Below are 25,717 nucleotides of genomic sequence, written 5' to 3'. Positions count from 1 at the left end.
CGACATACAATTTTTGACGGGAAAGGTCAATTAATGATGAGATCTTAGTGAAATTAGTGGAGAATGAATGTCAGGAAGAGTACATGGTGGCGGAATTCTTGAAGGTACTATCTTCTATTCTCTATATATAAAAATGAGTTTACATTTCCTTTGAGGCAATATAGCTCACGAACGGATGGGTCGATTTGCAAGATTTTCTCACTAATCGATTCATCTTGGGCTCTGCTTTATATACACAAAAAATTGGTGCATTTGACGGGCAAAGTTGAAAAATTATAAAAACGCAACGTTTTCATGAATTCTGGAGAACGCCATCAAACTTGATCAGAAATCGATCTAGAGTGCGACGCGACGCTGCAATCAACTAAACGATTGTCAGTTTGACCGAGGAAAACAACAACTCTGGCAAGATCGGGCAGGCTCGACTAGTATAAATAAATCTCGCGCTTAGTTTCATAGGGGCATAACTGTATTGATCGATTTCTCTTAATCGATTTTATATTTTGTTAATAACTCAATTGTTTCAAAAGCTACAACCAAGATGAATACACAACTAGGTGTTCCAATCTGCCAAATTCACGATTCAGCCATCTTGGATTTTAGTATGGGAGAGCCAGCCGGTTTGATTTCGTTTTGCACTGAAAATGAATTTTTCACCCCCGCCGTCTTCTCTTCCACAAACTTGGCAGATTGGAGCACCTTCTACTGTACTCATCTTGGCTACAACCGTGATTATTGATTCTGGAGCAAGATACATTCATCCTTTATCACGCCATACCATTAAATCATCGACAAACTAGCGCAATTTGGTACAATAATAGAAGGAAAACATCGACGAAGAGAAATCCATCAATACAGTTACGCCCCTATGAAACTAAGCGCGAGAAATAAGTAACTAACAAAACGAATAAAATTAAAGTTTTCATTCATCCGAATGAATTTATCCTCATTTTAGTAACGCTGCTATTTTTTTTTCTCAAAAGAAATTTTGTCACCGACAAGTTAATAGATTGGAGCTAAACTTACTGTAAACTGAATTAAACAATAAAATTGTCGCAAATTTAATTTTGAGAAACACTCTTCCCATGATAGAATTAATTCACTCCTCGTGGAAATATTATCTGGTCTATTTTATAAAATAATGCATGGGAACGGGTTCTAGGACTGGAACCAACTTCCTTGATAGATAAAATAATTCATATACATAATAGGGGAACGGTTCGGCACTTCATCTCATAGCTCCCATTTCCGTCCCATTGCTTTTGATGCAATGAAAAGGTATTTGATTTGTTATTTATTTTTGTGATTTTTTTTCAGCAGTAAGAAGGCATGTTAGCAATAAAAAATCGACAAGATTGGTGCTGTTTTTCTCTGTTTAGCGAAGAGATGGATATATGTTCAGTGAGATAAAAAACAGAATAGTTCCCATAATTGTTAAAATAATTTAATGCTTAATTAATTGGATAACGTATGTCGGACCCCACACATGTGCCATGTTTAAAATATACTCAAATTTTTACTAAAATCCCTCAGAAAATTAAACAAAAAAGTTTTCGGTTTTCTATCGAGGTATGCCAGTGTGTGTACGACCCCTAAGATGCCTCTGAGGGTACAGGATGGCAGCGTTATTGAGTCGTCCACTCATGCGGGAAACCCCATTAACGAGCAATGATGACTGAAGATGGGGTCTTTAGCTTAGACGTCGGCTTCACTTGGACAATGGTACGCTTCGCAAACGATTCCTGGTGTGCGACATTGATCAAACTGACCAACGCTTCCTCCGGTTCAACGGTGGACAAAGGACCCAGATCTTCTGGTAGCTATGCTACAGCATTATAGCAGAATTTCCGCATGTAAGTGATCAAGACCAGAGAGAGTTACTTGGGCAATGGACAGCTGTATGTAGTGAAACCGTGGAGTCATCATGTGGTTGCACAGATTTGAAGAGACAATCGGAGGTTCGAACCAACATTTCTTCCCTACGAGATGTCGAAGTTTACAACCCAGTGAATGACAATAGTTGAATCCGTCCAGCAGAATAGACTGGCTTAGTTTTGAAGACTAGTACATATCTCCTTTTTTGAACAAGTGTCTTAGTAGTAGAAAGCACCAACCGGTCGTAGTTCTAAGCTGGTGCTTTGAATACGTAAAAGAATCGAAAAGTCTTTAATCTTCTAAAAGTTCTACTTGAATGTAGAAATGCCCAACTATTAGATGCCCATTTGTACAGTTTAAATCCGGCGAAGTACAGAAGGTCAAACAGCTCACGACAGATTTCCATTTCTTCTTCTTGTGACGCTACTCTAACAAGAAGTTTATCAACGTTGAGCATGTCGATGACGTTTTTATCGCCTTGGGATGGGTTAGCGCAGAATAGTGGGTTTTGCATTTCCTTTCCCCCTGGGGGAAAGGAAAGAGTTGCTCGAATCCCGGAAAGAGTTGCTCGAATCCCGGAAACTATCCACCTGAAAACTGTTTCCTTCATGTGAGGTATTTCCAGTGCGAGATGAATAATGGCATCGATGCAAGATTTCTTAAGTGACTACTGATATCAGCCGACAACCGATTCGACTGTAAACTTGGCTTGAACTCCGATAATATACCGTTGGGTCGACAGCGTAATCAGTACAGCGTGATCTATTGATTACCGACGTCGATTTCTTCGATGTAGCAGCACTGGGCTCACGCCTTGGAAAGTTATAAATCATTAACTGGCGAGCTGACGACGTGGATCCAATTTGTGCGTCAAACATTCGCGTGATGAAGTTTTACTATTATGAAGCAGAGGAATTGTTTTTCTTTGGGCTGATATTGTAGAAATGTGGGTTTAGAGGTCTGCGTTTTCGAATGATCTTGTCCTTGGCTGGAACCTTGTTGGGTGCAAATGTAATATCGATGCCTTTGACCGCAAACATGACAAACTGAGCTAGGACAAGTCCTTACCAAGTGGTAAGGGGAAAGACAATATAGACATAAACCAGCTATCTTGACTTATTCGAGCCTTTGGGAAGTATTCATGTTGTCGAAGGAGTCACATTTGAACGAAGAGTAGGGGGATTTATTGTTGTTTTTTCCATGATCTTAGGAAGAATCCGATCCTCGATGAAGGATGAATATTCGCGAAATTCGGATTTGTGGTTTTACTTTGTGCGGTTGGTGAGTAAATCAACTAGTGCGCGATTGAACGTGTTTCGTATAAGGACGCAGAACATTCGTAAAATCCGGGTCTGTGATTCTGCTTTGTGCGGACGGTAAGTGAAAACGCGCCTTTGATTATATTTTGATCACTCTTTTTCTTCCTATATGACCATAAGGACGTGGCCGGCGCCTTTTCTGACTGAAAATATATGAGTTTTCAAGACGTGTACATTGAGAATGGATACCTAGCCCTCGGTCCAATTCATTTGATTCTCTGAACAATTTTGCAAGTTCTAGTCGATAACGGAGTAGCAACTACAAATTGTACTCATATGAATTTTCAATGAAAATTAATTCGAAGTTCACTTGAATTTATTGTCAGAATTCAGAGAAAATTTACTTCTATTTCATAGATTTTATTTCGAATTTCTAGAGGAAGTTTATTCCAGCTTCCATAGGAAAGTTATTCAAATTCTCATTGAATTCTTCCTTCGGACGCGTTCTACCTTCCAGCAAAATTAAAATTTTAAAACTTTTCGTGCAAAACTATAACACCATTCATCTCGATTCTCTCGTGAACGTTTTGTATCGTAAACACACTTAATATAACATCTAGACAATAAATAATTAAAATTTCGTGAAGGACATTAATATTAAAAAAACACATTTGAGAGCTTGTTACTACATAGGCATAGATGAAAAACAAGAAGAATCATTAAACAAATTAGTTCCTTCTAATACATTGATCTAATATTAATGTTTTTTTTTGCTATTTTCTATTGCTCTGAGTACAAAACAATTAACACTGTCGAATTACTCAACAGAGGGAATTAATCCAACGAAGGCGAAATCCCCTAACTAATATTCCTATTTTGACTTGAATTTTCTTCCATAGTTGACTGAAAAAACGAGCAAACCGCTATTAATCATTTGTATGTTTTAATCAATGAATTTCGCACAATAAAACTTTGATCAATTACAATCAGACATTTATTTGACTCATAATGTAATTCCTCCGATTATGGTCAAATACGGGGGTTAGGGACAAAAGGTCGAAAGACAAAAGGTTGAAAGGACAAAGGGTCGAAAGACAAAAGGTCGAAGGGACAAATGGTCGAAAAGGACAAAAGTTCGAAAATGACAAAAGGTCGAAAGGACAAAACGTCGAACGGGACAAAAGGTCGAAAAGGACAGAACGCCGAACGGGACAAAAGGTCGAAAGAAACTAAAGATCAATAAGATCAAAAGGTCGAAATGGACAAGGAACTGAAACGGAGAGAGTCAATCTAGCACCAGAGTTGCCCTACACAGTTAGCAAAAACTCTGCTCTTTTATTTTTCACAAGTTTTAACAATTAAATAAAATTTGTTCATTGAGTACAACTAATAGATGGATGTTGAGTTTTCTATATGTCACTTCGATCTGTCAAAATACTGCACGCCGCACATCAAATACACCGGCGTCTATTACACGCCGGTGTATTTTCAATGCGTGCGCTTGCGTGGCTGCGGAGTGCACTATTTTGACAGATCGAAGCGACATTCAGAAAACCTAGATTTTCATCTATTATTTGCACTCATTGAAAGAATTTTATTTAATTGGTAAAAATAGTTTAAAATAAAAGAGCAACTTTTTTGCCAACTGTGCGCAATACAAGTTTTATTCATTTCCTAAATCAACAATCTTTTTATCTCTAACAGAACTATCTTGATATTCATAATATTGTTTCATAGTAATTACTCCTTCTTTGAAAATTGCTCATTCTTTAACTTTGATTGATGTGATGAGTATGTTATTTCTACTTGAAGTAAAATGCATTTCATAAATTATTTCGGAATACACCCAACTTGTTATCAACTTGTTCTTGATCGACCTTTTGTCCCTTTCGACCTTTTGTCCTTTTCGACCTTTTGTCCTTTTCGACCTTTTGTGCCTTTCGACCTTTTGTGCCTTTCGACCTTTTGTCCCTTTCGACGTTTTGTCTTTTCGACCTTTTGTCCTTTCGACCTTTTGTCTTTTCGACCTTTTGTGTTTTCGACCTTTTGTCTTTCGACATTTTGTCCTTTTTACCTTTTGTCTTTCGACCTTTTGTCGAAATACAAATACAAAGTAGTAACCATACTTTATACCATATTCTGATATTGGTGGTTTTTGAAAGCTTGATTGAATGGAATACATATTTAGAAGATAATAATAATACGAGTACGAAACTCGTTCAGTTTATTCTACAACTTGATTTGTTTCTAGACTTGGTAGGCGCGTAGAGAAAAAATGCGTGAAAAGCGACCCTAGTGCAGTGTACGCATATTTGCGAAGAATCTAATACTCATTTTATTAGTTCAATTAAGGGCCGATGTCCACCCCAAGTAACACCAAAAACATCTTTTTTTTAGAAAAATAAAAAACTTGTTGTATTTAAGTTATAATAGTGACAAGCAATACCTTCTTTGTCATAGGAAAGGTTTAATAGCGTTTGATACAAACCTTTCATAGCTAAATTATTCTCTGTTGTATTTTTGCGAATAAGCAATATTTATGACTTTATTATAACATGCCTCGAAACTAACATTTTGAATGTTTTAATGATGTTATATAAATGCGATGGCATACATGATATGCATTCATTGACTAATATATAACACTTTAATTATTACAGTTTTTTTTTCGAAAGAGTATAAAGACGAAGAAAGCTATTTGTAAAAAAATAATAATGTAGGTTTATGGGAGTAAGAAATTGTCAAGTCAGCAAACAAGCATGAGATGAAATTAGTATTCCATTAAAAGTTTTCTGGGAATTCAATATGCGCAAAATATAAGAAAGGTTGCAGACTAGAATGTATAAATTAGAAAGGGATAACCCCTCTGAACACGGCGTAGGTACAAAATTCTGTTACGTATTCTGTTGAACAGAAGGTCGAGTCGAGTTGAGCATTCCTTCGAAATATCACTTTAATGAAGTAAAAAAACTTGAGCATTCCTTCGTCGGTGAATACCAGGCATACTCCATCTGCGATGGCTTTTCGCTTGAACAAAATATTCCCATCCTCGGCAGTTCGTGGCTAACTGAGAACTGATTGAAAAATTCTTCAACTTTTGTTATATATGTTTTCTCTACATTCTGAAGCTACTAAAAACGGTTAGAAACTTTATTAAAATAACTCACTCATAACAGCTATATAACACGTTTAAAATATGTTATAAAACTGCATCCATGGCTAATTTTGAACGTAGTTACAACATTGTTGTATAACAAGGCAATGATTCGAATTCGAAGAAAAAATACAGTGTCGGCTGAAAAACAGTGACACATTACTTACAAATATTACCTACTTGTTTTTGATAAAAAACAATTCTTTTACTCTTTATCGTACATTATTCGAAAGTTGTGATTTACCGATCAATTGAGTTTTTTTAAAGTCATCTGCTGCTGCAGAATAGAGATTTTTATCACAATGAAAACAATGATGATTTGATGATGTTTCATGCTCCTCATATTACGTTAGTCTAGCATGTTACTTTAATATTATTTGCTATTGAAAATTGATCCGACTGATTCTTGCGTTCCAAAATTATGTCCAATTATGTACACTACTAAATATCCACATATATTTATGATGTATATCAGCGCACACATAACCATTCTCCACGCGAACTACTAATAAAATATATATCCAAATAAACTGTATGTGTGGTTTCGAATTAGCAATTATTAAATTTATGTGTGCTTCTATATCGATTATATTAGAGTGGAGCTATTGTAAAAATGTATAACGGCGACACATATATCTTATATAGATATTTTTGGCAGTGTACAAACATGTAAAAATAATGGTATTTACAAATGAACTATTTTATTGTTTTTTGTGCTTTTTGTGTTCAGTTGCCCCTGTACTATGAGTCTATATAAAAGGGAATCATCTAGATATGGAATACATAATTATTGAAAACTTTGTTATTTAAAAAGCTTAACTTTTTACGAGTAGTAACAAACATTTTGATTGGCACTGTAATGTCTACCGAAAAGACTCCATTGCCATGTTTTGGGATGTTCTACTAGAATATATATCAATAAATAAAAAATACTGTATTCTTTCTTTACTTTTACAATTGGCCAAAGAATTTTCAGCAAGTACACTGAAAAGTTACACAATATATCTCGAACGGCAAGGGAAAAAGATATTACCCTACTAAGTACGAACTGATTTCAGTTCATAATTTAAATAAGCTTGCTGTAAATCAACTTTATGCGCATTATGACTTGCCATTAAGTTATCGAATCGCAAATATATAAATGAAATAAAACGTCATTATTCTTATGTCATAATCATAATAATTGCGTGGCTGAAAATATACTTGTTAATAAGAAACGCATATCTATAACTTTTGTATAACTCAATAACGACTTATAAGTATCGATAATATGAATTATAACTAATATATAACATATAAATATGTACTATAAAAGTATTTCAAAACGTTTTCTTTACTCAATTTGTTATAGTATGTTATATAAAGCTCATTTAAGACATATATATTAGTTATATAGATGAAAATAATAACATGTTTTGTGACAAGAACGATGTTTTATAAGACGCCATTTTTTGCGCTTTTTTGGACTTATAAGTGTACGAAAAAAGGTAATGTATTCATGGAGAAATACAAGATACCTTGTATTATATGGGCATTATAAACTTGTATAAAACAAAGTGTGTTACTTGGGACGTAGCGGTTTTTTACGCTGCGTGCACGCAGCGTTCACGCTAGGTACCAAGCATCAAATGGAGTAATGGACATGTAAACGTGTGCACGACTCATTTGATGCTGGGTACCTTGCGTGGACGCGTTGTGCACGCTGCTTGAAAAAACGCTACGTGGGCATCGGCCCTAAATGCAATGGGGTCTCCAGTAGACTTGTGAGCAAAGGCGTAGGATTGCTAATCCGGAGATGGCGAGTTCAATTTTCGGTTCAGGTCTAGGATTTTTTCGGATTGGAAACATTCCCGACATCCTGGGCATAGTGTATCCTTGCCACACAAGATACATACTCATGCAATGACGGGCATAGAAAAGCTTTCAATTAATAACAAAGGAAATGCAAGTAGAATGCTAAGTTAAGAAGCAGGCCAAGCATTCTATCCAAAAATGTGTTTAAATGAAATTAAAACCTTTTATACTAGAAATAGTTTTGACGACCGTTTTTGCGATGACTAATTTATTTATCCGCTTTACCGGTCAATCCTACTCAAAATACTGAAATAAATATAAATAAATATAAATATAATAATGGACGAACAAATTCATTAAAACCTTTCGCTATTCTATACTTTGTTGTACGAGAAACGCTTATAATACGAGAAACGTGATGATAGACCATTTATCTGGCACGTGATAAACCCGAACGTAATGAGAAGTATGTACTACCGCACCCAAAACAAATTATGCTTTTTTGGCGTACCTATTTTATTTTCTTCTGTTCAATAATTCAATTTCTAGATACGTTTGAATTGATTTGACACAGATTCAATGTTAGGCGTTCTAACATTAATCTCAATTCTCATGTGGAGGCCTCCCGACCCTGTGGCCTAAAACAATTCAAATCAGAACAACTGGACACGCGCATATGCTGATCAACAGCATACGGTACGCTACATATGATGCAACAGCACAGCTGCATTGAAATTGATGACATAAATCATTCGGAACATTTTGCATTAATTTAAAAACAACTACGTCGCCGTTTCAGAGCATCTGATGATGCTGCAATTTCACTTCTGAGTATTCTTGCATTGAAAATGACAGAGTTTTCATTGAAATTTATAGCATCCACGCGTATCTACCTACTCCATCAATCACCCAACCGTCCATTATATCGTGAGTGAAAGACGTTGGTTGGTAGCCCGAAAATTTAAGTTGTCAGTTTCAATTTGAAAATCCTTATTCATCGCTACCTGGTCGCTGGGCGACCTAAACGACCTTGGCCTTGATAGAGGGACCGAGATGATAAATTATTTCGCTCGGCTTCGCAATTTTCAGCAGCATGAATCAACGACAACGAACGACGGCAACATTCTAATTCGTTTCAATATCACTTATTCTCGTTCCACAGGTCAAGAAGGCGTGCGGAATGCCCTCGCTAATGCACACCGATGCGCTGGCCGGGGCGTACGAAGCAACGGCGCCCAACGCACTGATGCAGCACAACAAGTGGATCCTGGCGCCGAACAACGAAATGCTACAGTTCGAGATGACCATCGACAAGAATAAGGATCTGTTCATGCAGCTGTCCTCGACGTGAGTTTATTTTGGTATTGGTACATTGAGATTGAGAGAAAACCATTCAATGGAGACCCGTGGTAGTTTACGTGGTTTCATATCAAAGCTTGAATATAACTAAAAATGTTCAAAGCAAATGTTTTGGATTAGTATCTCAGGGTTTCTAAAATGTTCGACAGATCACCTATTTGAAATTAATCAAATTACATTTGACTCTCTACATCTCGATGTTCTATTTCTCGATATCTCTCCCTTTGTCGATGATTTTCTCGGTCCTATCAATCTACATACATTTTTTCATTCTACAGCTCGATAACTTCCATCTCGATGTGTTCTGGTCATATTTTGGTTCAGGATTCTTTCTGCCTATGTCGATTTCTGGGCTACTAGACCATTTTTGGATAATAACAAACACATCGAGAATAACGAGCCTTTTTCGATCTAGTACCAATTTCAATTTTCCTTCCATTCTTCAATGTCTCATATAATTAGATGTGGATAGGCGACTGTCATTTGAACAGCGTTACAAATTCTTTAGTACATTTGCAAATCCATACGATGAACGCAACCTACTTCACGCCCGTTGTAAAAGTATGGAAGCAAACTGCAGCTTAACAAGTCTAATGTGTTGTATAACAATTATGACACGTACGAGATCAAAGGCAGTTCCATCGCCGCATATGCCGTTGCAGAAACTTTCCGGAGAAGCACAATGAAATCTCTTTGTAATGTCTTAGATGGCAAACGATATTCATTGCATATAGTTCTCTAAGCCAACGAGCGTTAATTGTGCGTGTAGTGCTCCCGTATACTTTGCTTAAAGACTGAAGTGGATGGAAAATTGTTCCAATTGAAACTGAACATTTGACCATGTAATGGAAGCGATGGTGATGATTGCCGGCCGGTGGGTGGAAGAACACATTCATGCCAAGTGTTATAATCATTCATCGTGCTAGCTGTAATTTACACGAAAAGAGACAGTCGTCTTCCGGTATCACTAGATATATCGTATCGGTATGGTAGAGATTCAATTGGAACAAGGGCATAGTTTAGAGGCAACATTGCATTATTCCACTAAAATTCTGTAGTTTATTTTATTTTATTATGTAAAATTAAATTATTTTTTGAAATTTTGTTTAATTCTGCAGGGATTTAGATCACATATTTTTAAAATATCCTTCATTACTAAATTTTTGCTTGCTGCATTTAAGACATGCACCGGAACGGTACAATCGTTGCATTCGTGTCTTGGAGATATTTTCAAATTATTAATTTGCTTCTTTCACTCTTTTTACGAATGGTGAATCCTATAGTGCCGGAGAGAAAAAAATTGTCCGACTCCAGACTGTCGGTGAAAGCGATGACTTATTCTTGACCCATTGTCGCCCCCGATGAAGCTAACCAAATTTGTTATAATGAGGCTAATTGTTGGAAAAACAGAAAATAGGGAAAAACAAAAAAAATACTGAAATTGCATTTAGTTTCATTTAGTTTTAGTTTGACTATATATTTGCTTCAAAACTTTTTCCTTTTCCTAGATTGTGCTAACCGCTTATATGGTTTGGTTACCGATCAGGCACTTGCAGCAAATTCCAAACAGCTATAAAATTGTTCCCCTTATCTGACCTTAATGGAGTTCTCATCTCGCCAGTCAGTCGCATCATCAATAATCTAGACACGCAGCACCCGCACCAGTGCCAGCACCAGCAGTCCCAATAATCAAATGATTATTTTCCATATCACATCCTATTTTAAAACGGCTGGAGTTACCAACTCAACCGGTCCCAGCTCACTCATCGAATGGCTATCGCTGATTGATCCCTATCAGTTATCGGTCCGTAAGCAAATGCAGCTGTGACTGCGTTGACTCTAGGGTGAATCGATATTCATGAGAATTATAATGTCATATTTCTCAACATAAAATAATGAGACTCATCCAAACTCTGGACAATGTTGTTTCCAAAGTTCGTGATTGCTACTTAATAATTATTTTCAATGCCATTCTGATCCACCCTAATCTACACACTGTATGCAGCTCTAATGCACGTAAGGTGCATGCATGTGGGCAGGAACTGTGCGGATCTCGCACATTCACAGACGCACACTTCGCTGTGGCATACACTTGCTGATGTAGCATCTATTTGCATGATAATGATTGTTATTAGTTAGTGCCATTATGACACCCATCAACGCAGCCACTCACTCGTTCGTCCCTCTCAAGCGACCGACTGACTGCGCGACGGACCGTTTTGAAGTGCAGTTATGGCATTGATTGCGATCCGCTTGTGTATTCTGCGCGCAATTTTCGAACCATTAGCAATTGATTAATTGAAGGGGAATTTTAATTAAACATCAGACATCTCGAGTCGAGTCGATCGGTTGCCGGTCCGGGATCAGCTGCGTAGAGCGTTTTCTTATGATATGAATGGCAACGCGAAGAAGTTCAAGGTCGTGGATCTAGTTTGGTGAATAGCGGAATTGTTTACGTTTATTACTGCCACGTGTAGAACAGGAAGTCCGAGTTAAGCAATTTTCGTATATTTTATTGTTGTTTTAGCAATCATTTATCATCGTTAAATATGAAACAATGATGCCGTGACCGGTTCTAATTGCACGCAGTTTGTTTGTAAGACAATTGAATTTTCGGATGGAGAGAAATATCACTAGGGCAGCACTCCTTAGTACCGTCCCAACGATTATTTCTCTGTCGCACTCCGTCCAAATGGATTTATTTATTTATACCTACAGATAATAAACCAAATGTCTAAGCTCAAATAATTTTTCTACAGATAATGATTATCTTGGTTTTGCTAACCAAGTAATTTTATGTTTCTCAATAAATAAGGAGTAGGGACACGGCAGGTATTTCCGTCCATCGTCATAGGGGCTAAAACCAACGAAAGCAACGTACATTTTCTAGAACTCCACTATAGCAGAACGTTTCTCCTGAGTTTACGATTTGGTACGTATGAGTTTTACAAAAAAGCGTCTCTTTTATTGGTTTTCGAGACTATGACGAACAGACGAAAATACCTACCGTGTCCCTATCCTGTTTTAACAGTCCACACATTTTATTTTCATTTAATATGATATCAAACCTCGATTATATTTCGATTCGATATCGATTTTGATGCGATTCAATTTTTATTCGATTTCGATTTTGATTCCGTTTCGATCCGATTTTAATTTGGTTTAGATTCGACTTCGAATCAATTTCGTTTCGATTTTGTTTCGATTTCGACTCGATTTTGATTTGATTTTGATTTGATTTCGATTCGATTTCGATTTCGATTTGATTTCGATTCGATTTCGATTCGATTTCGATTCGATTTCAATTCAATTTCGATTTCGATTCGATTTCGATTCGATTTCGATTCGATTTCGATTCGATTTCGATTCGATTTCGATTCGATTTCGATTCGATTTCGATTCGATTTCGATTCGATTTCGATTCGATTTCGATTCGATTTCGATTCGATTTCGATTCGATTTCGATTCGATTTCGATTCGATTTCGATTCGATTTCGATTCGATTTCGATTCGATCTCGATTCGATTTCGATTCGATTTCGATTCGATTTCGATTCGATTTCGATTAGATTTCGATTCGATTTCGATTCGATTTCGATTCGATTTCGATTCGATTTCGATTCGATTTCGATTCGATTTCGATTCGATTTCGATTCGATTCGATTTCGATTCGATTTCGATTCGATTTCGATTCGATTTCGATTCGATTTCGATTCGATTTCGATTCGATTTCGATTCGATTTCGATTCGATTTCGATTCGATTTCGATTCGATTTCGATTCGATTTCGATTCGATTTCGATTCGATTTCGATTCGATTCGATTTCGATTCGATTTCGATTCGATTTCGATTCGATTTCGATTCGATTTCGATTCGATTTCGATTCGATTTCGATTCGATTTCGATTCGATTTCGATTCGATTTCGATTCGATTTCGATTCGATTTCGATTCGATTTCGATTCGATTTCGATTCGATTTCGATTCGATTTCGATGTGATTTCGATTCGATTTGGATTCGATTTCGATTCGATTTCGATTCGATTTCGATTCGATTTCGATTCGATTTCGATTCGATTTCGATTCGATTTCGATTCGATTTCGATTCGATTTCGATTCGATTTCGATTCGATTTCGATTCGATTTCGATTCGATTTCGATTCGATTTCGATTCGATTTCGATTCGATTAACTAACTTAATGCATAACTATTCCATGTACAGCATAGAATCTAAACGCCACAGTAGTTTGAGACAGCGGCCCGTTTTCTAAATTTCTTGATTGGAACTGTGCGAGGCATTTTCCATCCCGCTGGGAATGTGCTCATCGAAAATAACGATTGAAAATCTAAGGAATGTGGTCTGTTCACTATTTAGTAATTCACACTTGCCACTCGTATATCCCGCATAAAAAAACGAATCCATTGTTTGTTACACTGTCCGGAAAACCTCAAACAAAACTTTAATTTTCGAATTATTTATAAATCTGTAAATTGTCTTATTATAGAGATGCAAATTGTTTCCCAGATGCAAATTGGTCATGTTCTTATATGGACTCTCACTCGAAAAAGTCGCATTCGTAATTACAAACCGTTCGAGCTTCGAAAAAGAGTTCTTCGCGTTCGTATGCGGAACAATCCGTATTGCGAGAAGCAAATTTGTTCGAGTTTCGAAATAAAAATTCTACGAGTCACGGAAGATTCACGTATCAGAAAAACTAAGGATGTTGCTGGTCTACCAGATTCATGAGCACTTAAAATACATTTCACGCACGCCTATAGTTGGGATGTGATGCCCTTAACGGAATGAGATCAGTACACAGTGGCTAAAATAGTGTTTTTTAGCGCGATTCATTATTAACAACGATATGCGATTCAGCGTAAGTGTCTTCCAGACATTTAATCAGTAAGTTAATGCGCATCTCTAGAGATATTCAGCTTAATGATCGATCCCCCTAAAAGTAGGATGAAACATTTAGTTTTACCAATTTACAACATGCAAGGTCTGTTAATTCACACAAGTTCTCCTGAAAAACTTTGTCGAAGACGCCAAGTTCGTAATTTCATTATTTTTGGAAATCTGTCATGTTTTATGCCGACAGCTTGTTTTATCATAATATCTTTTCTATTTTTATTTCTACATTTTTGCATGTTCTAGAAAGTTCTTGATAATATTAAAATGTTAATAGTTATAACAGTTTTCATGAATGTTTATGGATATTTGATATAACTGCAGCTTGACAAACGACAAATTGTTGCAGACAATCTCATACGTATAACAAAGTACAAGTAATTGATTATGATTTTATACCTGAACTGGCGAGTGTCTAGTATGTTTAATTAGAAACCATTTCCTACTGTTCAAAGCAGAAATCAATCTACCGTTTTTGCCATAATCCCTGAAAAACTTCCTCCCTCAGGCTTGGTTGTTTTTGGTCATAACTTGCTACAAATATGCCCTCATCAATATGCAGAATAATATAAATCTGTAATTTTTGCACAAAAAATTTAGTCACGAGTCACAAGGATTTGATGAAACAATGCATCATGCGTCTCCTTATGCCTGCATGCTTATATGACGAACACGTTTAAAACTTGTATAAAAAGTAATACATCTCCAAAAGTAATGATATTACGAACTTAGCGTCTTTAACAAAGTTTTTCAGGAGAGCTTTTGCTACAACTTTCGTAAAGATACAAACTCTTTATGTCATAGAATTGAAAAAAAAAATCACTTTGGAGGGGATTAATCTGAATACCTCCAAGAAGCGCATTAACTTACTGATAAAATGTCTGGAAAACACTATTGCGCTAAATTAATAAAAGTGCTAATACAAAACGCTCTAAGAAAACGATTTTCGCTACTGTGCAGTATGGTGGAGAGCTTGCTTTGTTGATCATGTCCTTTGAGTAGTGCCGTGGGCTACTGCAGCGCCTTCCCACCATAGACCGGAAAGACCTTGGGAAAGTTCTTCATTGGTGAGCTTCCTCGCGAAACCCTGTTCAATGGAATCAATGATCTTCTTGTTTGGGGCGTCCAGTAGTTGGGACTCTTCATTCATTCTATTCCTGACGCACTGTAGCCGCCGGAGGGCCATTGGAACCGGCAACCGAACAGTATCGTAGCGTCACAACAAGTCAGTTTCGTAACGGTTTCTCTTCAGCACTGTTTGGCTCTCGAATATATTTTGCGCAGGCTGTTCTTGGGTGCTGGTAAGGAGCTGATTATCGACATCATTGAAAGAACGATCACCTTCGGTTGCCCGAACAGCAATTTTCACGTCGACATAACCCCGTTGACGTTCGATGGGTGTAGCAGCCAGCGTTTGACTGCTTCATACGCTCGGCGATCTGAACTTCGCTACAAATTGACGATATTTTCTTCTTTGGTGAATCCATACAGAGCGGTAATGGTTTTGAAGGTGGAAGCCTTTGATCTGGGCCGGCTGGTTACAATGGAAAGCGACAGATGTAGCCAGTCTATTCCTGCTCCGAGCTATCTACTGCATTCTGGCGCATAATACTGGTGGATCTACATTGTAACTCCAAAAGTAGACTGCGCTGCTGGGAATGGTTCAGGGGGTTGGGCTCTGATAGTGAAGAGCAAGAATCCGTGCAGATACTGGGTTGCATCTTACCAGCATGCATATTCGGTGCGAGGTGTACCTTTGCGTTCGATGCTACTATGGTTTGCATTCGTAATTGCAGCAATCCAGTTCCGCGTTCTGGTCCTGGAACCATCCTTAGGTAAGCCGTTTTTGCTCAAAACTTGATCCAACAAGTGGTGCTTCTGCTCTTGGAATGGCCTTTCCTTTTTAGCTTTGATCGCTGCTACTGCTCGTGCTCCAACAGAAAATTATCCATTTTTCTGCTCAAGCTTTCGTTTAACAGATTTAATTGATCACAAGTCGTATCGGAAGTGCTTCAATAACAGAAGATATCCTATAAGAAATGGTGGAATAGATATTAAGTGATATCCGTTTTCATTTTATTGTTAAAACCAGATGTCACAAGTTTGTTAAAAAGTTGCTTGGTGCGGTTTTATAAAAGCCTGACCATATTATCTCGGGTCGCTGCGCCTGATGTTGCTGTTGAGGCTTCCGGTGGTATGATTTGGACGACTGTCTCCACCAAGATGAATACACCACTAGGTGTTCCAATCTGCCAAATTCACGATTCAGCCATCTTGGATTTTAGTATGGGATAGCCAGCCGGTTTGTTTTCGTTTTGCAATGAAAATGAATTTTTCACCCCCGCACTCTTCTCTTCCACAAACTTAAAAGATTGGAGCACCTAGTACTGTATTCATCTTGGTCTCCACCTCTTGTTTGAAGAAAAAACGCAGTAGAATTGGTTTCCTAGACGCCTTTTGCTGACTCGCATTTGACACAACTGTTGGACAAAAATTCTATTTGCTACGGGACTCCTACACATTGAAAGTTATGCCATTATCGCATTGCACAATTTCGACTAAATCTAAATATAAGGAAAATAAAATTAAAAAAAAAATAAACTTTCCTTTTCCTTGACAGTTGCATACTTTGTAAAAGAGCATAAGATTGTTATTGTGAAAAATAATTTTAATGAAAATAAAATAAATTATAAGTGAAAAATTAGTCGACGTTATCTGCCAATTATGAAAAAAAAATGTTAAAACACAATTGATTGAAAGGGATAGCCACGTCGTAGTAGAAGCCTTATACAAATTTCGAACTTGTTTTGCTCTAGCTCGCCGGTTGTCTAAAAATCCTATAATAAATTTTAGCACCGGATGTATAAGTTATAGATGTTATGAGATAGTTCCAGCTCTCCTAAGGATCTCAGAAAAGATTTCGGGACGATTCCGATTGCTGAGATAACAACCGGAATTATACGCACGTCCTCCGGGTGCCACATCTGCTTCAACTCCTCCGCCAAGTCGTGGTACTTCGTTATCTTGTTGGAGAATGTTGTTTGGACATTATGGTCTAGCGGTAGAGGGTTACCCGCTTCATCCTTTTGTCGTAGACCACAATATCAGGCCGATTGGCACGAACGAGGACATCCGCTATGACCTGCGCCAGATGCAGGGCACTGAATCCGTGGTCAGCTTCACACACAGTGCGATAGATTTCGTGGCGGTTCTGGCTTTCCACGAAGTATCTTCGCAACTGCTGGATCTGGGAAACACATAGTGTTTGTATATCGGTGACGCCTCTTCCTCCTACTGTACGTGGCTGGGTGACTCTCTCGATGGACGATTTTGGATGGCGTATGCGATGCTTAGTGAACGCCACTCGTACTGCTCGTTCTAACATCTCTTTCAGAATTTTTATTCAGTTGCAGAAAACCTAGGAAATTGTACGTTTCGCCTTCAACCATGTTTCGAATCTCCTCCTGTTCGTTGACGCGGAAACTGTCGGCATTCACCAGGTGACCCCAGTGTAGATGTATGGATCGACATTTATCGATGTCAAACTCCATCCGGATGTTGTTGCTGAATACCGTTACAAGCCGCAGAAATTGGTGCAGCTTCTCCACAGATTCTGCAAATAGCTTCAAGTCGTCCGCGGGTTCATGGCAAGACAAAATCATAAAGGACTAAAGGTATCGCCTTGGAATGTGCCCCTGTTGATGCTGAGAATCCTGGACCGTAACACCTTTTCTCCATCGGTAATGTGTAGGGATGTGCTCCACATCCCCATAGCGTGCTGCATTAGCCTGATGACGTTACCATCTATCTTATACCACTGCAATACCTTAAGAAGGTACTGAGCTGCCGTTCTACGCATGCTTGTACCAAATTCAAAAAACGACAAATGAGAAAATGGCATTTGAAATTGAACTCTAATTTTCATTGCTGGCGTATAACCATAATGAAATATAAGATTATTACATCACAGAACCATTCAGAAGACTTTATTTCATTGAAATCATTTTTATTTTTCACTCACAAATAGAATTTGCGACAACGATCATGAAAATGGTTTCTGCGCATATCAGCCCCGTTCAATGCATTATTTCGTGAATGACTACTGCGATTGACATATGTCTCCACATGCTTTATCTATGGAAGTGAACCTTCCACGTGGTTGAAATGATTATGTCGCTTAGAATGAGTATTGTACAAATTGCCCCCATTAAACCAGTGCAACAGTCTAAGATTGCAAGATCTAAACCGAAAATGCTATTTCTATGTGTGTTGCTCCATAAAATAACAGAATTCGCCATAATGATGAATTTAATCACCGCGAGACAATTATGCGTAGAAATTAAGCAATGGGACAAATAGACTTGATCTTGTTTTCAATGATTTTCCGACCAAAGTTCGAAATCTGTTAGAGTTTTCTAAAAGTATACATCAAAAGAAACTGCTCTATGGTGAAAAGTCAAAATCCACAAAAACTAACATGGGACAACTATGCGTAGAAGGGCAGCGAGTCGTTTGCCTTTTTATAGTCGATATACGTCATGCTCAGGTTTCTTTGCTTGTGGGTGGCCTGCCCAACAACGACTGCATCAATGATAACCTGATCCTTGGAGCCTCGTGTGTTGCGTCGACAACCTTTTTGTTCCTCGGTCATCAGGTTGTTGACGTCGCAATGGTTCTGCACCATCCTCGCTATAACCGATCACTTTGTACAGACTCGAAAGGCACGTTATTGGTCTGTACTTGGTTGTGTTCAAAGTGTTCCGATCCTTCGGCAGAAGATAAGTGACACCCCTAGTGATTAATTCCGGTAGATGCCCGGGGTTATCTAGTGCCGTGTTGAAGTATTCCGCCATCCGCCCGTGGACCGTTGTGAGTTTTTTATACCAGAAATTATGCAGGTCCTGGTATACCGGGTATCCTTATTATTATTATTAACCCAGATTTTATAATGTACCGTGGTGCACCGAAATCCGTACACTCAAGCACTCAATTTTATTCAAAAGGCTCTAGAAAATACGAATCGAATTCAAATAGAGCGGTCGTTATTGACACAGGTGCCCTAGGGCCTCTAGCATCGAAAACAACGCAAAATATGATTAAATGATGAATGAAATTAATACATAGGATCAAAATCCGTAAAGCTATTTTATAATTAAATCTTTAATACGCATCTGTGTGTGCACAGTTCCCATTAAAATCATTAGCCAATTTTTCAATAGTAATTCTCAAGCGATTCTCTTGCAACAAGTTGCATTCGACAGAGAATAAATCGTAATTGATCGCCATTAACTTTCATATAGATTGCGCATTGCAAAAAAAATCTAAATAATAAAACAGTTAATATCATTGTGATTAAGTCATAACATGCTATAAAATGCCTCTCTTCTACTCGATTTAATAAACGGCTTTAGTACATGAAATGGAACGCATAATGCTTCTGTAGCTTTATCGAATAATGAAAAAGCAACTCAAATGAAACGCACGCAAATAATACTTTACTGAGATTTTTTGTAAATACACTCGCAACTAAATCAGCATTTCAATTATTTTCCGATCATGTATTTGATTGATAAATTGTGTTGTTTAATAATTCACGAGAAAGGTATAATCGCTGATGGGTGGATTAAAAATGTTTTTTTAAGCAGAAATTAGGAGAAGTGGACATGATGATGATGATGATGATGATGATGATACTACCATCTATTGTAGCAAGGCACCTGCCGATAGCACTGGCCATATCTGACAAACGATTTGATCATGATTATACTATTGTTTGTATTTCATCAAACTCCTGTATGAAGGGCCAAAATGGGTGGGGTGGTTCCATAAGCAGAAACACTTATGCGAATCCACGGGATGAATAGAGAATCTCCTTCCAGAAGAAAGTTCGTACATACAATAATATAATCATGCTCTCGTTTCCCAGATTGATCCAATAGATGGGGAGAAGAGCCCGCCCTTTATCCACGAGATGTTAACAACAGGAAGTTGGCGATTCCACTCTTCCTGTCCAAATCGCTTCAATCGGGTGCCCTGATGGTTTATTTTTTTAAATATAATTATATAGTTTCATATAGTTTCAATGTAAATTAATAATATATAGAATGGAATTCTCTCACCAAATTTCATTTCGAAAGTCCAGGACGGGCAAGATCCTTTCCACGCCGGTATGATTAGAAATGAATTGCTGCCTTCAGAGATGAAAACATTTGTCGTCCGTCGAGGGATGTTTCGATTGAAAATTGAAAGACAGAGTTCTTGAATCCTAAAAGATAAGATAAGTAGATGCGAAGCAGTAGCACACATAATAACATGAGTCTTTTCGTTTAAAATACCTATGTTTTCTAATTCTTCTCATCACCACTTGAAAAAATATTGTAGATTGACTACTGAGATTTTAATACTGAATACTGAATACTGAATACTGAGATTTTTTGTAAATACACTCGCAACTAAATCAGCATTTCAATTATTTCTCGATAATGTATTTCTGTAAATACACTGGCAACTAAATCAGCATTTCAATTATTTTCCGATCATGTATTTGATTGATAAATTGTGTTGTTTAATAATTCACGAGAAAGGTATAATCGCTGATGGGTGGATTAATAATGTTTTTTTAAGCAGAAATTAGGAGAAGTGGACATGGTCAAATAAAAGAGAGGCGAACAAGGTGCTCATATTGAATCGCTTCGAAAAGCTCTAGACAAGGGCTAAGTCACGCCTCTGAAGTTTTACCTACCTGTTTTCCTTGGACCCGGAGGCGCAATCCAAGAAAACGTGATTGATGCCATGATAACTCACACTGCAGCCGCATTGTATCTGCCTGTAAGCCCTATTTGATAAGAATGCACATTCAATGAGTTACGATTGGTCATAAGCCGGAACATAACTTTACATAATATGGTTTCGGCTAATGTTTATCTCCTAGAATCAGGATTTCTTCGATACCTGTGTGGGGGAATGGAATACAATTATGAGTCAAAATCTTCTTTATCTCATTTTCGAAGCCAACTGAGCAAGGCCTTCTTGAATAAAAAAATATATTAAAGGTGACATAAATCATTATCGTCCATATAAATCGCCTCCTTGGAAAGTAGAGGTCCGCTCATTTCATATTTCCCAAACTTTCGGTTCATTCAAAATTTACATATATCAAAGGTTAACTGCGAAATGTTGGCATCACTATGGAAATTATTCAAAAATTTAAAACTCGTGAATTAGATTTTGGATTATAAAATTGATTTAGAAGTTAAGTAAAGTTTGGAGATAAAGATTTGAAATATAATTATAATATACTTTGTTTTTGATTATGTAATCGGACGCTGAAAGTTGATGTTTGGGATTCTCATCGATCATTTTTAACGAAAGACCAAACTACGGTCGATTTAATGGTCTTCAACCATCTCTTAAGGACAAATATTCCTGCCATTTATTCATGAGACAGCATTTTTAATGTAATCTAAAAAAATAATTCGGGGATTAATTTATAAGTTTAATTTTCAATAACACCAAGAGGAAATTCCAAGTGACGAACCCTAGATTGTAATAGCTTTATTTTCACTACATTTGCAAATGTTTTGCAACTCGTCATTGCGTGTCGGGTGATATTAGTCTTCTGTTTATAGTCTTCAAATTTCCTAAAGAGAACATAAACGCCCCGAAACATAGCGTCAATGGATGTGGATAATATACTGCATCTCAATGTTTCAAGAAACTGAAAAATTTCCAACTCTAAAACATTTCAAACGTCTCAGGAATCGAATTTCACATTTGTCATTTTCAAAGATCGCTTCTTCAGGAAGAAGCGAGAAAAATTTTCAAGAATAATGATATTAGTCAGAATAACATACTAAACATGCAAACTATATAAACAAAACGCCTTATTTGGATGTTTCGTACCATATTTCACAGACTCTGCGACGATGAAGAGTACCACAACAAAAACGAGGACTGCTGGACCGGTACCCACTACGGAGATTATACACACGATACTGCACCCACAATGTCGCAGAAATACAACCCTGAAGTGCCATACAGTAGCAGCAGCGAGCAGTCCTTGCAAGACAGTCGGTTACGTTTGTTGATCGATACGTTGATCAACTTGAAGAACGCTGCAACGAAGGCGGTATGGTCCGAATAGGCAACTAAACCAACCAATTTTTTTAATGGAAATTTTACAACCTTTCTAGATTTCCAGCATCGCCTTCAAAAATGACCCTGAAAAAATGCTAGCTGATATGGCGGAAGGTTCTGGCGACCATTACAGGGAAGACTACGACTCCCACGAAGATGATGAGTACGCAGAGAACGGTTCTGGATCAGGAGATGGTAAAATGCTTTCCACACAGGGAATCCACAGCTCAATAACCCAATATTTTGTTTCCTTTACAGGTCAAGGCGAAGTCCGGGTGGAAGTTGATTCCAGCAATATCACACCAACGACTGACAAACCAAGTAATTCCAACCGAATCTCAACATCGAGTATACTGCTGACATACTCGGTGGTGCTGCTGGCAGTGCTATTCGGCTCCAGCAGTCACTAATGCACCACCTCCGGTGCTACCAGGCAATAATGAGCCACTCCTCGCCCTGGAGGGCACGCTTTTTCGTACTCGTTGTCTTCTTTCGTCTCATTAACTACTTCATTCAGGAAAATCGCGCAGAAAACCACACGCACATGTCCTTTCACCCAGGTGTATACTCCGGTGCGAAGGTAGTGCGTGTTTGTGTTCGCTTACGCGTTAAAGTCAAACCGTAGGATTGTAAAGTTATAAGTAGTTTACTAGGAAATAACAAATCTATTCGTATAGCACTGATGTAAATCAATTGTACATGCATGCGCCCCTGGTTGTCAGCCAGAGAGGGCTAATATGGGGGAAAGCCTTTGAATGCATTCCGCATTTGAATGTGTTTCCGAAATATGATTTCAATCAACCGCGAATCCTAAACTAACGAACGCAGAAAGCAAAAGAAAGCTCAAGCAATAACTTGATACTCTTCGTTCTAGTTACTCAAAACATTCGTGAAAACAAGTATACTAAAGCTGCTTGCGTCTCTAAATTGTTTTATTTTTCGTTCTTTCATTTAGTGTAATGAGTCACAAATTGTAAAAGTGTACAAATTTTACCAAGCATAGAAAGCAAAACCAATAATTCTAATCTCATTTAAACCCTACTTGCTGAGGAGCTAAGTTAGGTGCTTTAGGCCAAGAAGAAAGCTTAATTTAATTAACTAAAATCCCCGCTTATTAGATTAACGAACAAGTAACGCATTCAGAACAACCATGTCGCCATATTTAATTAAACGATAACACACAATACCCTTAGTTAGGTAACGAACGCAATCAGATATCAGTCCCGATAAACCCATATACTTTTTAAAACGTCGTACTGAGCAATATAACAGCTGCATATAGTTTAACCAATCCCTTCCTGTTTTCCCTCTTGTTGTTCCCAATTGCACTCTAATCAGCAAAGTTTAACCGTAGTTAGAAGACTTTTCAATTAAATAAACCAGAGCAACTCTTTAAATTTTCAGTTTATGAGATAAAAAAAATCTATGCTAGTGGACCCAATTGTAAATACTCCCCGATTCTATTCGTGCTAAGCTAGAGCGAGTGATGGTATGATTCGAAATGAAAATAAAACTTTGCTAGTTAACACACGCTAGTTATGTATAAACAAGAAAGTCGAACGCGCACCCAACCAAAAATGAGTTGGGTGGCTGAGTCATTCGATAAAAATGGAAGTGTGGAGCCTAAAAGGAAGCCCATTTTCATTTTAACCAAAAAAAATAAGACATTCAGAGGGATAACTCGCTATTGTCGACGTAAAAAGTATTAATATATGGTGCCCGGTGCTCCTAGCGTTTACTTTTTGCTGCACATTTTTTGACCCCAAAAAAAATACAAACCTATATTGTACTGAATGTGAGGCTTCCTAATTCTATCGTATTTTTCATATGATTTCTGCTAGAACCAATGTCTTGTTTCATATCTGATTCATTATCAATTTGAATTGGGAATAAAACTATAAATCGAAATTCAAATCCGCTTTTAAACGGAAGCCTCACTATTTCAAAGTTAGTTAAATGAATTGAAGATTACTTATTTGGTATGCTTTTGATCTATTTTAAATTCAATCGAAAACTAAGATCTTGGAATTGTTTCAAATCAGAGATATCAATTTTGTTCTAATGTATTGAAATATCTTCCAAATGATGTCATGTTTATGTTCCGATTGCAATCAATATCTGGAAAAAAATTTCCTAAATAAAAAGTTTGAATTGGGTGGCTACTCCGATTCCATTATCATCAAAACGAGGACATCATCAAATTGTAAAATGCAAAAATGTTGGTTTAGTTATTCTTTTGTGAATTTTATAAAAGGTCACCCCATTTATTGCAGGATATACGATAACAACTCGCGATTTCATAATTAGTATTTCATATTAAATATCTACTGTTTGAATGAATAAACTGAACTTACATTATACCAAATCGAATCTTCAATTCACTGAACGCAAGCACTGAAACATCAAACCTCCTTCCAGAACATCCATTTACCGACTTGAGGTTTACAAACCAGACTCCAACAATACTCAACCAAGCCATAGATTCAAATCGTGGTGGTATTCATTCGTTATCTAGGAGAAGGAACCATTGCATCAGACCTTACTGTTAGTTGTTCTCAAGACTAGTTACCATGAAACAAATTACAAAACTGAAAAGTTTCTTTCTAGAAAAAAAAATCTACAGATCTCCTAGATATTCGGAAAAGTAAAATATCCCTAATCAATTATATACCGAAGTTGATTTGTGAAGATTATTATATGAATTAGACCACCAGAAAATCATAATTGAGACTTATGCGAAGTACACACAATTCCTATTGTTTCCCCCTCATTTGTAATCGTCGTAATGCAAGTAGAAAGGCCAACTTGAAATTGAAACGCAGAATGGAATGAATGTTCAAAGGAAGGATTAAACAATAGATTACCGACAAGAACTAAAAATGATTGTGTTTGAACTATCTGTGATTGAGCTAAGGAAGAACATGTATAGGAAATCAAGCGAGAGAAAACAGTTTTCCCAACTGTTCTGTATGTATTAAGATAAGGTACGTGAATCAGTCAGAGCGGAATTCGCCCCGTTCCACTTTAAAAAAAGAAGTGGTGAAGTGTGAAATCAAAATCGCTCCCCATCCCCCCCAAAGCGATTATCAAGCGAAGAGAAAACAAATAATTTATTGTTATTGAATTGTTGTTTAACGATACGATGCGGTGAAAGGTCATATTTCTTGAACCGCCAAACGACTTAAACGTCGAGCGAAAGAGTTTAATCATTTCCCAAAATCAGTAACCCAGCCA

General features: G+C 37.3%; 1 protein-coding gene across 1 annotated transcript in view; it reads left to right on the top strand.

Annotated features, from left to right (window-relative positions):
- The window catches only part of LOC134217709 (division abnormally delayed protein), a 360,844-nt gene extending 336,172 nt beyond the window's left edge, over positions 1-24,672 (top strand). The window contains exons 5-8 of the mRNA XM_062696521.1: positions 9,245-9,429; positions 22,262-22,475; positions 22,540-22,678; positions 22,742-24,672. Of these exons, the coding sequence (XP_062552505.1) occupies positions 9,245-9,429; positions 22,262-22,475; positions 22,540-22,678; positions 22,742-22,893 (690 nt within the window). The 3' untranslated portion in view covers positions 22,894-24,672. The remainder of the gene's footprint in view (positions 1-9,244; positions 9,430-22,261; positions 22,476-22,539; positions 22,679-22,741) is intronic.
- The last annotated feature ends 1,045 nt before the right edge of the window (positions 24,673-25,717 follow it).

The sequence above is a fragment of the Armigeres subalbatus genome, chromosome 2 (assembly GCF_024139115.2).
Source record: "Armigeres subalbatus isolate Guangzhou_Male chromosome 2, GZ_Asu_2, whole genome shotgun sequence".
In the NCBI taxonomy this organism is placed as follows: Eukaryota; Metazoa; Arthropoda; class Insecta; order Diptera; family Culicidae; genus Armigeres; species Armigeres subalbatus.
This window is presented reverse-complemented; position numbering and strand designations above follow the sequence as displayed.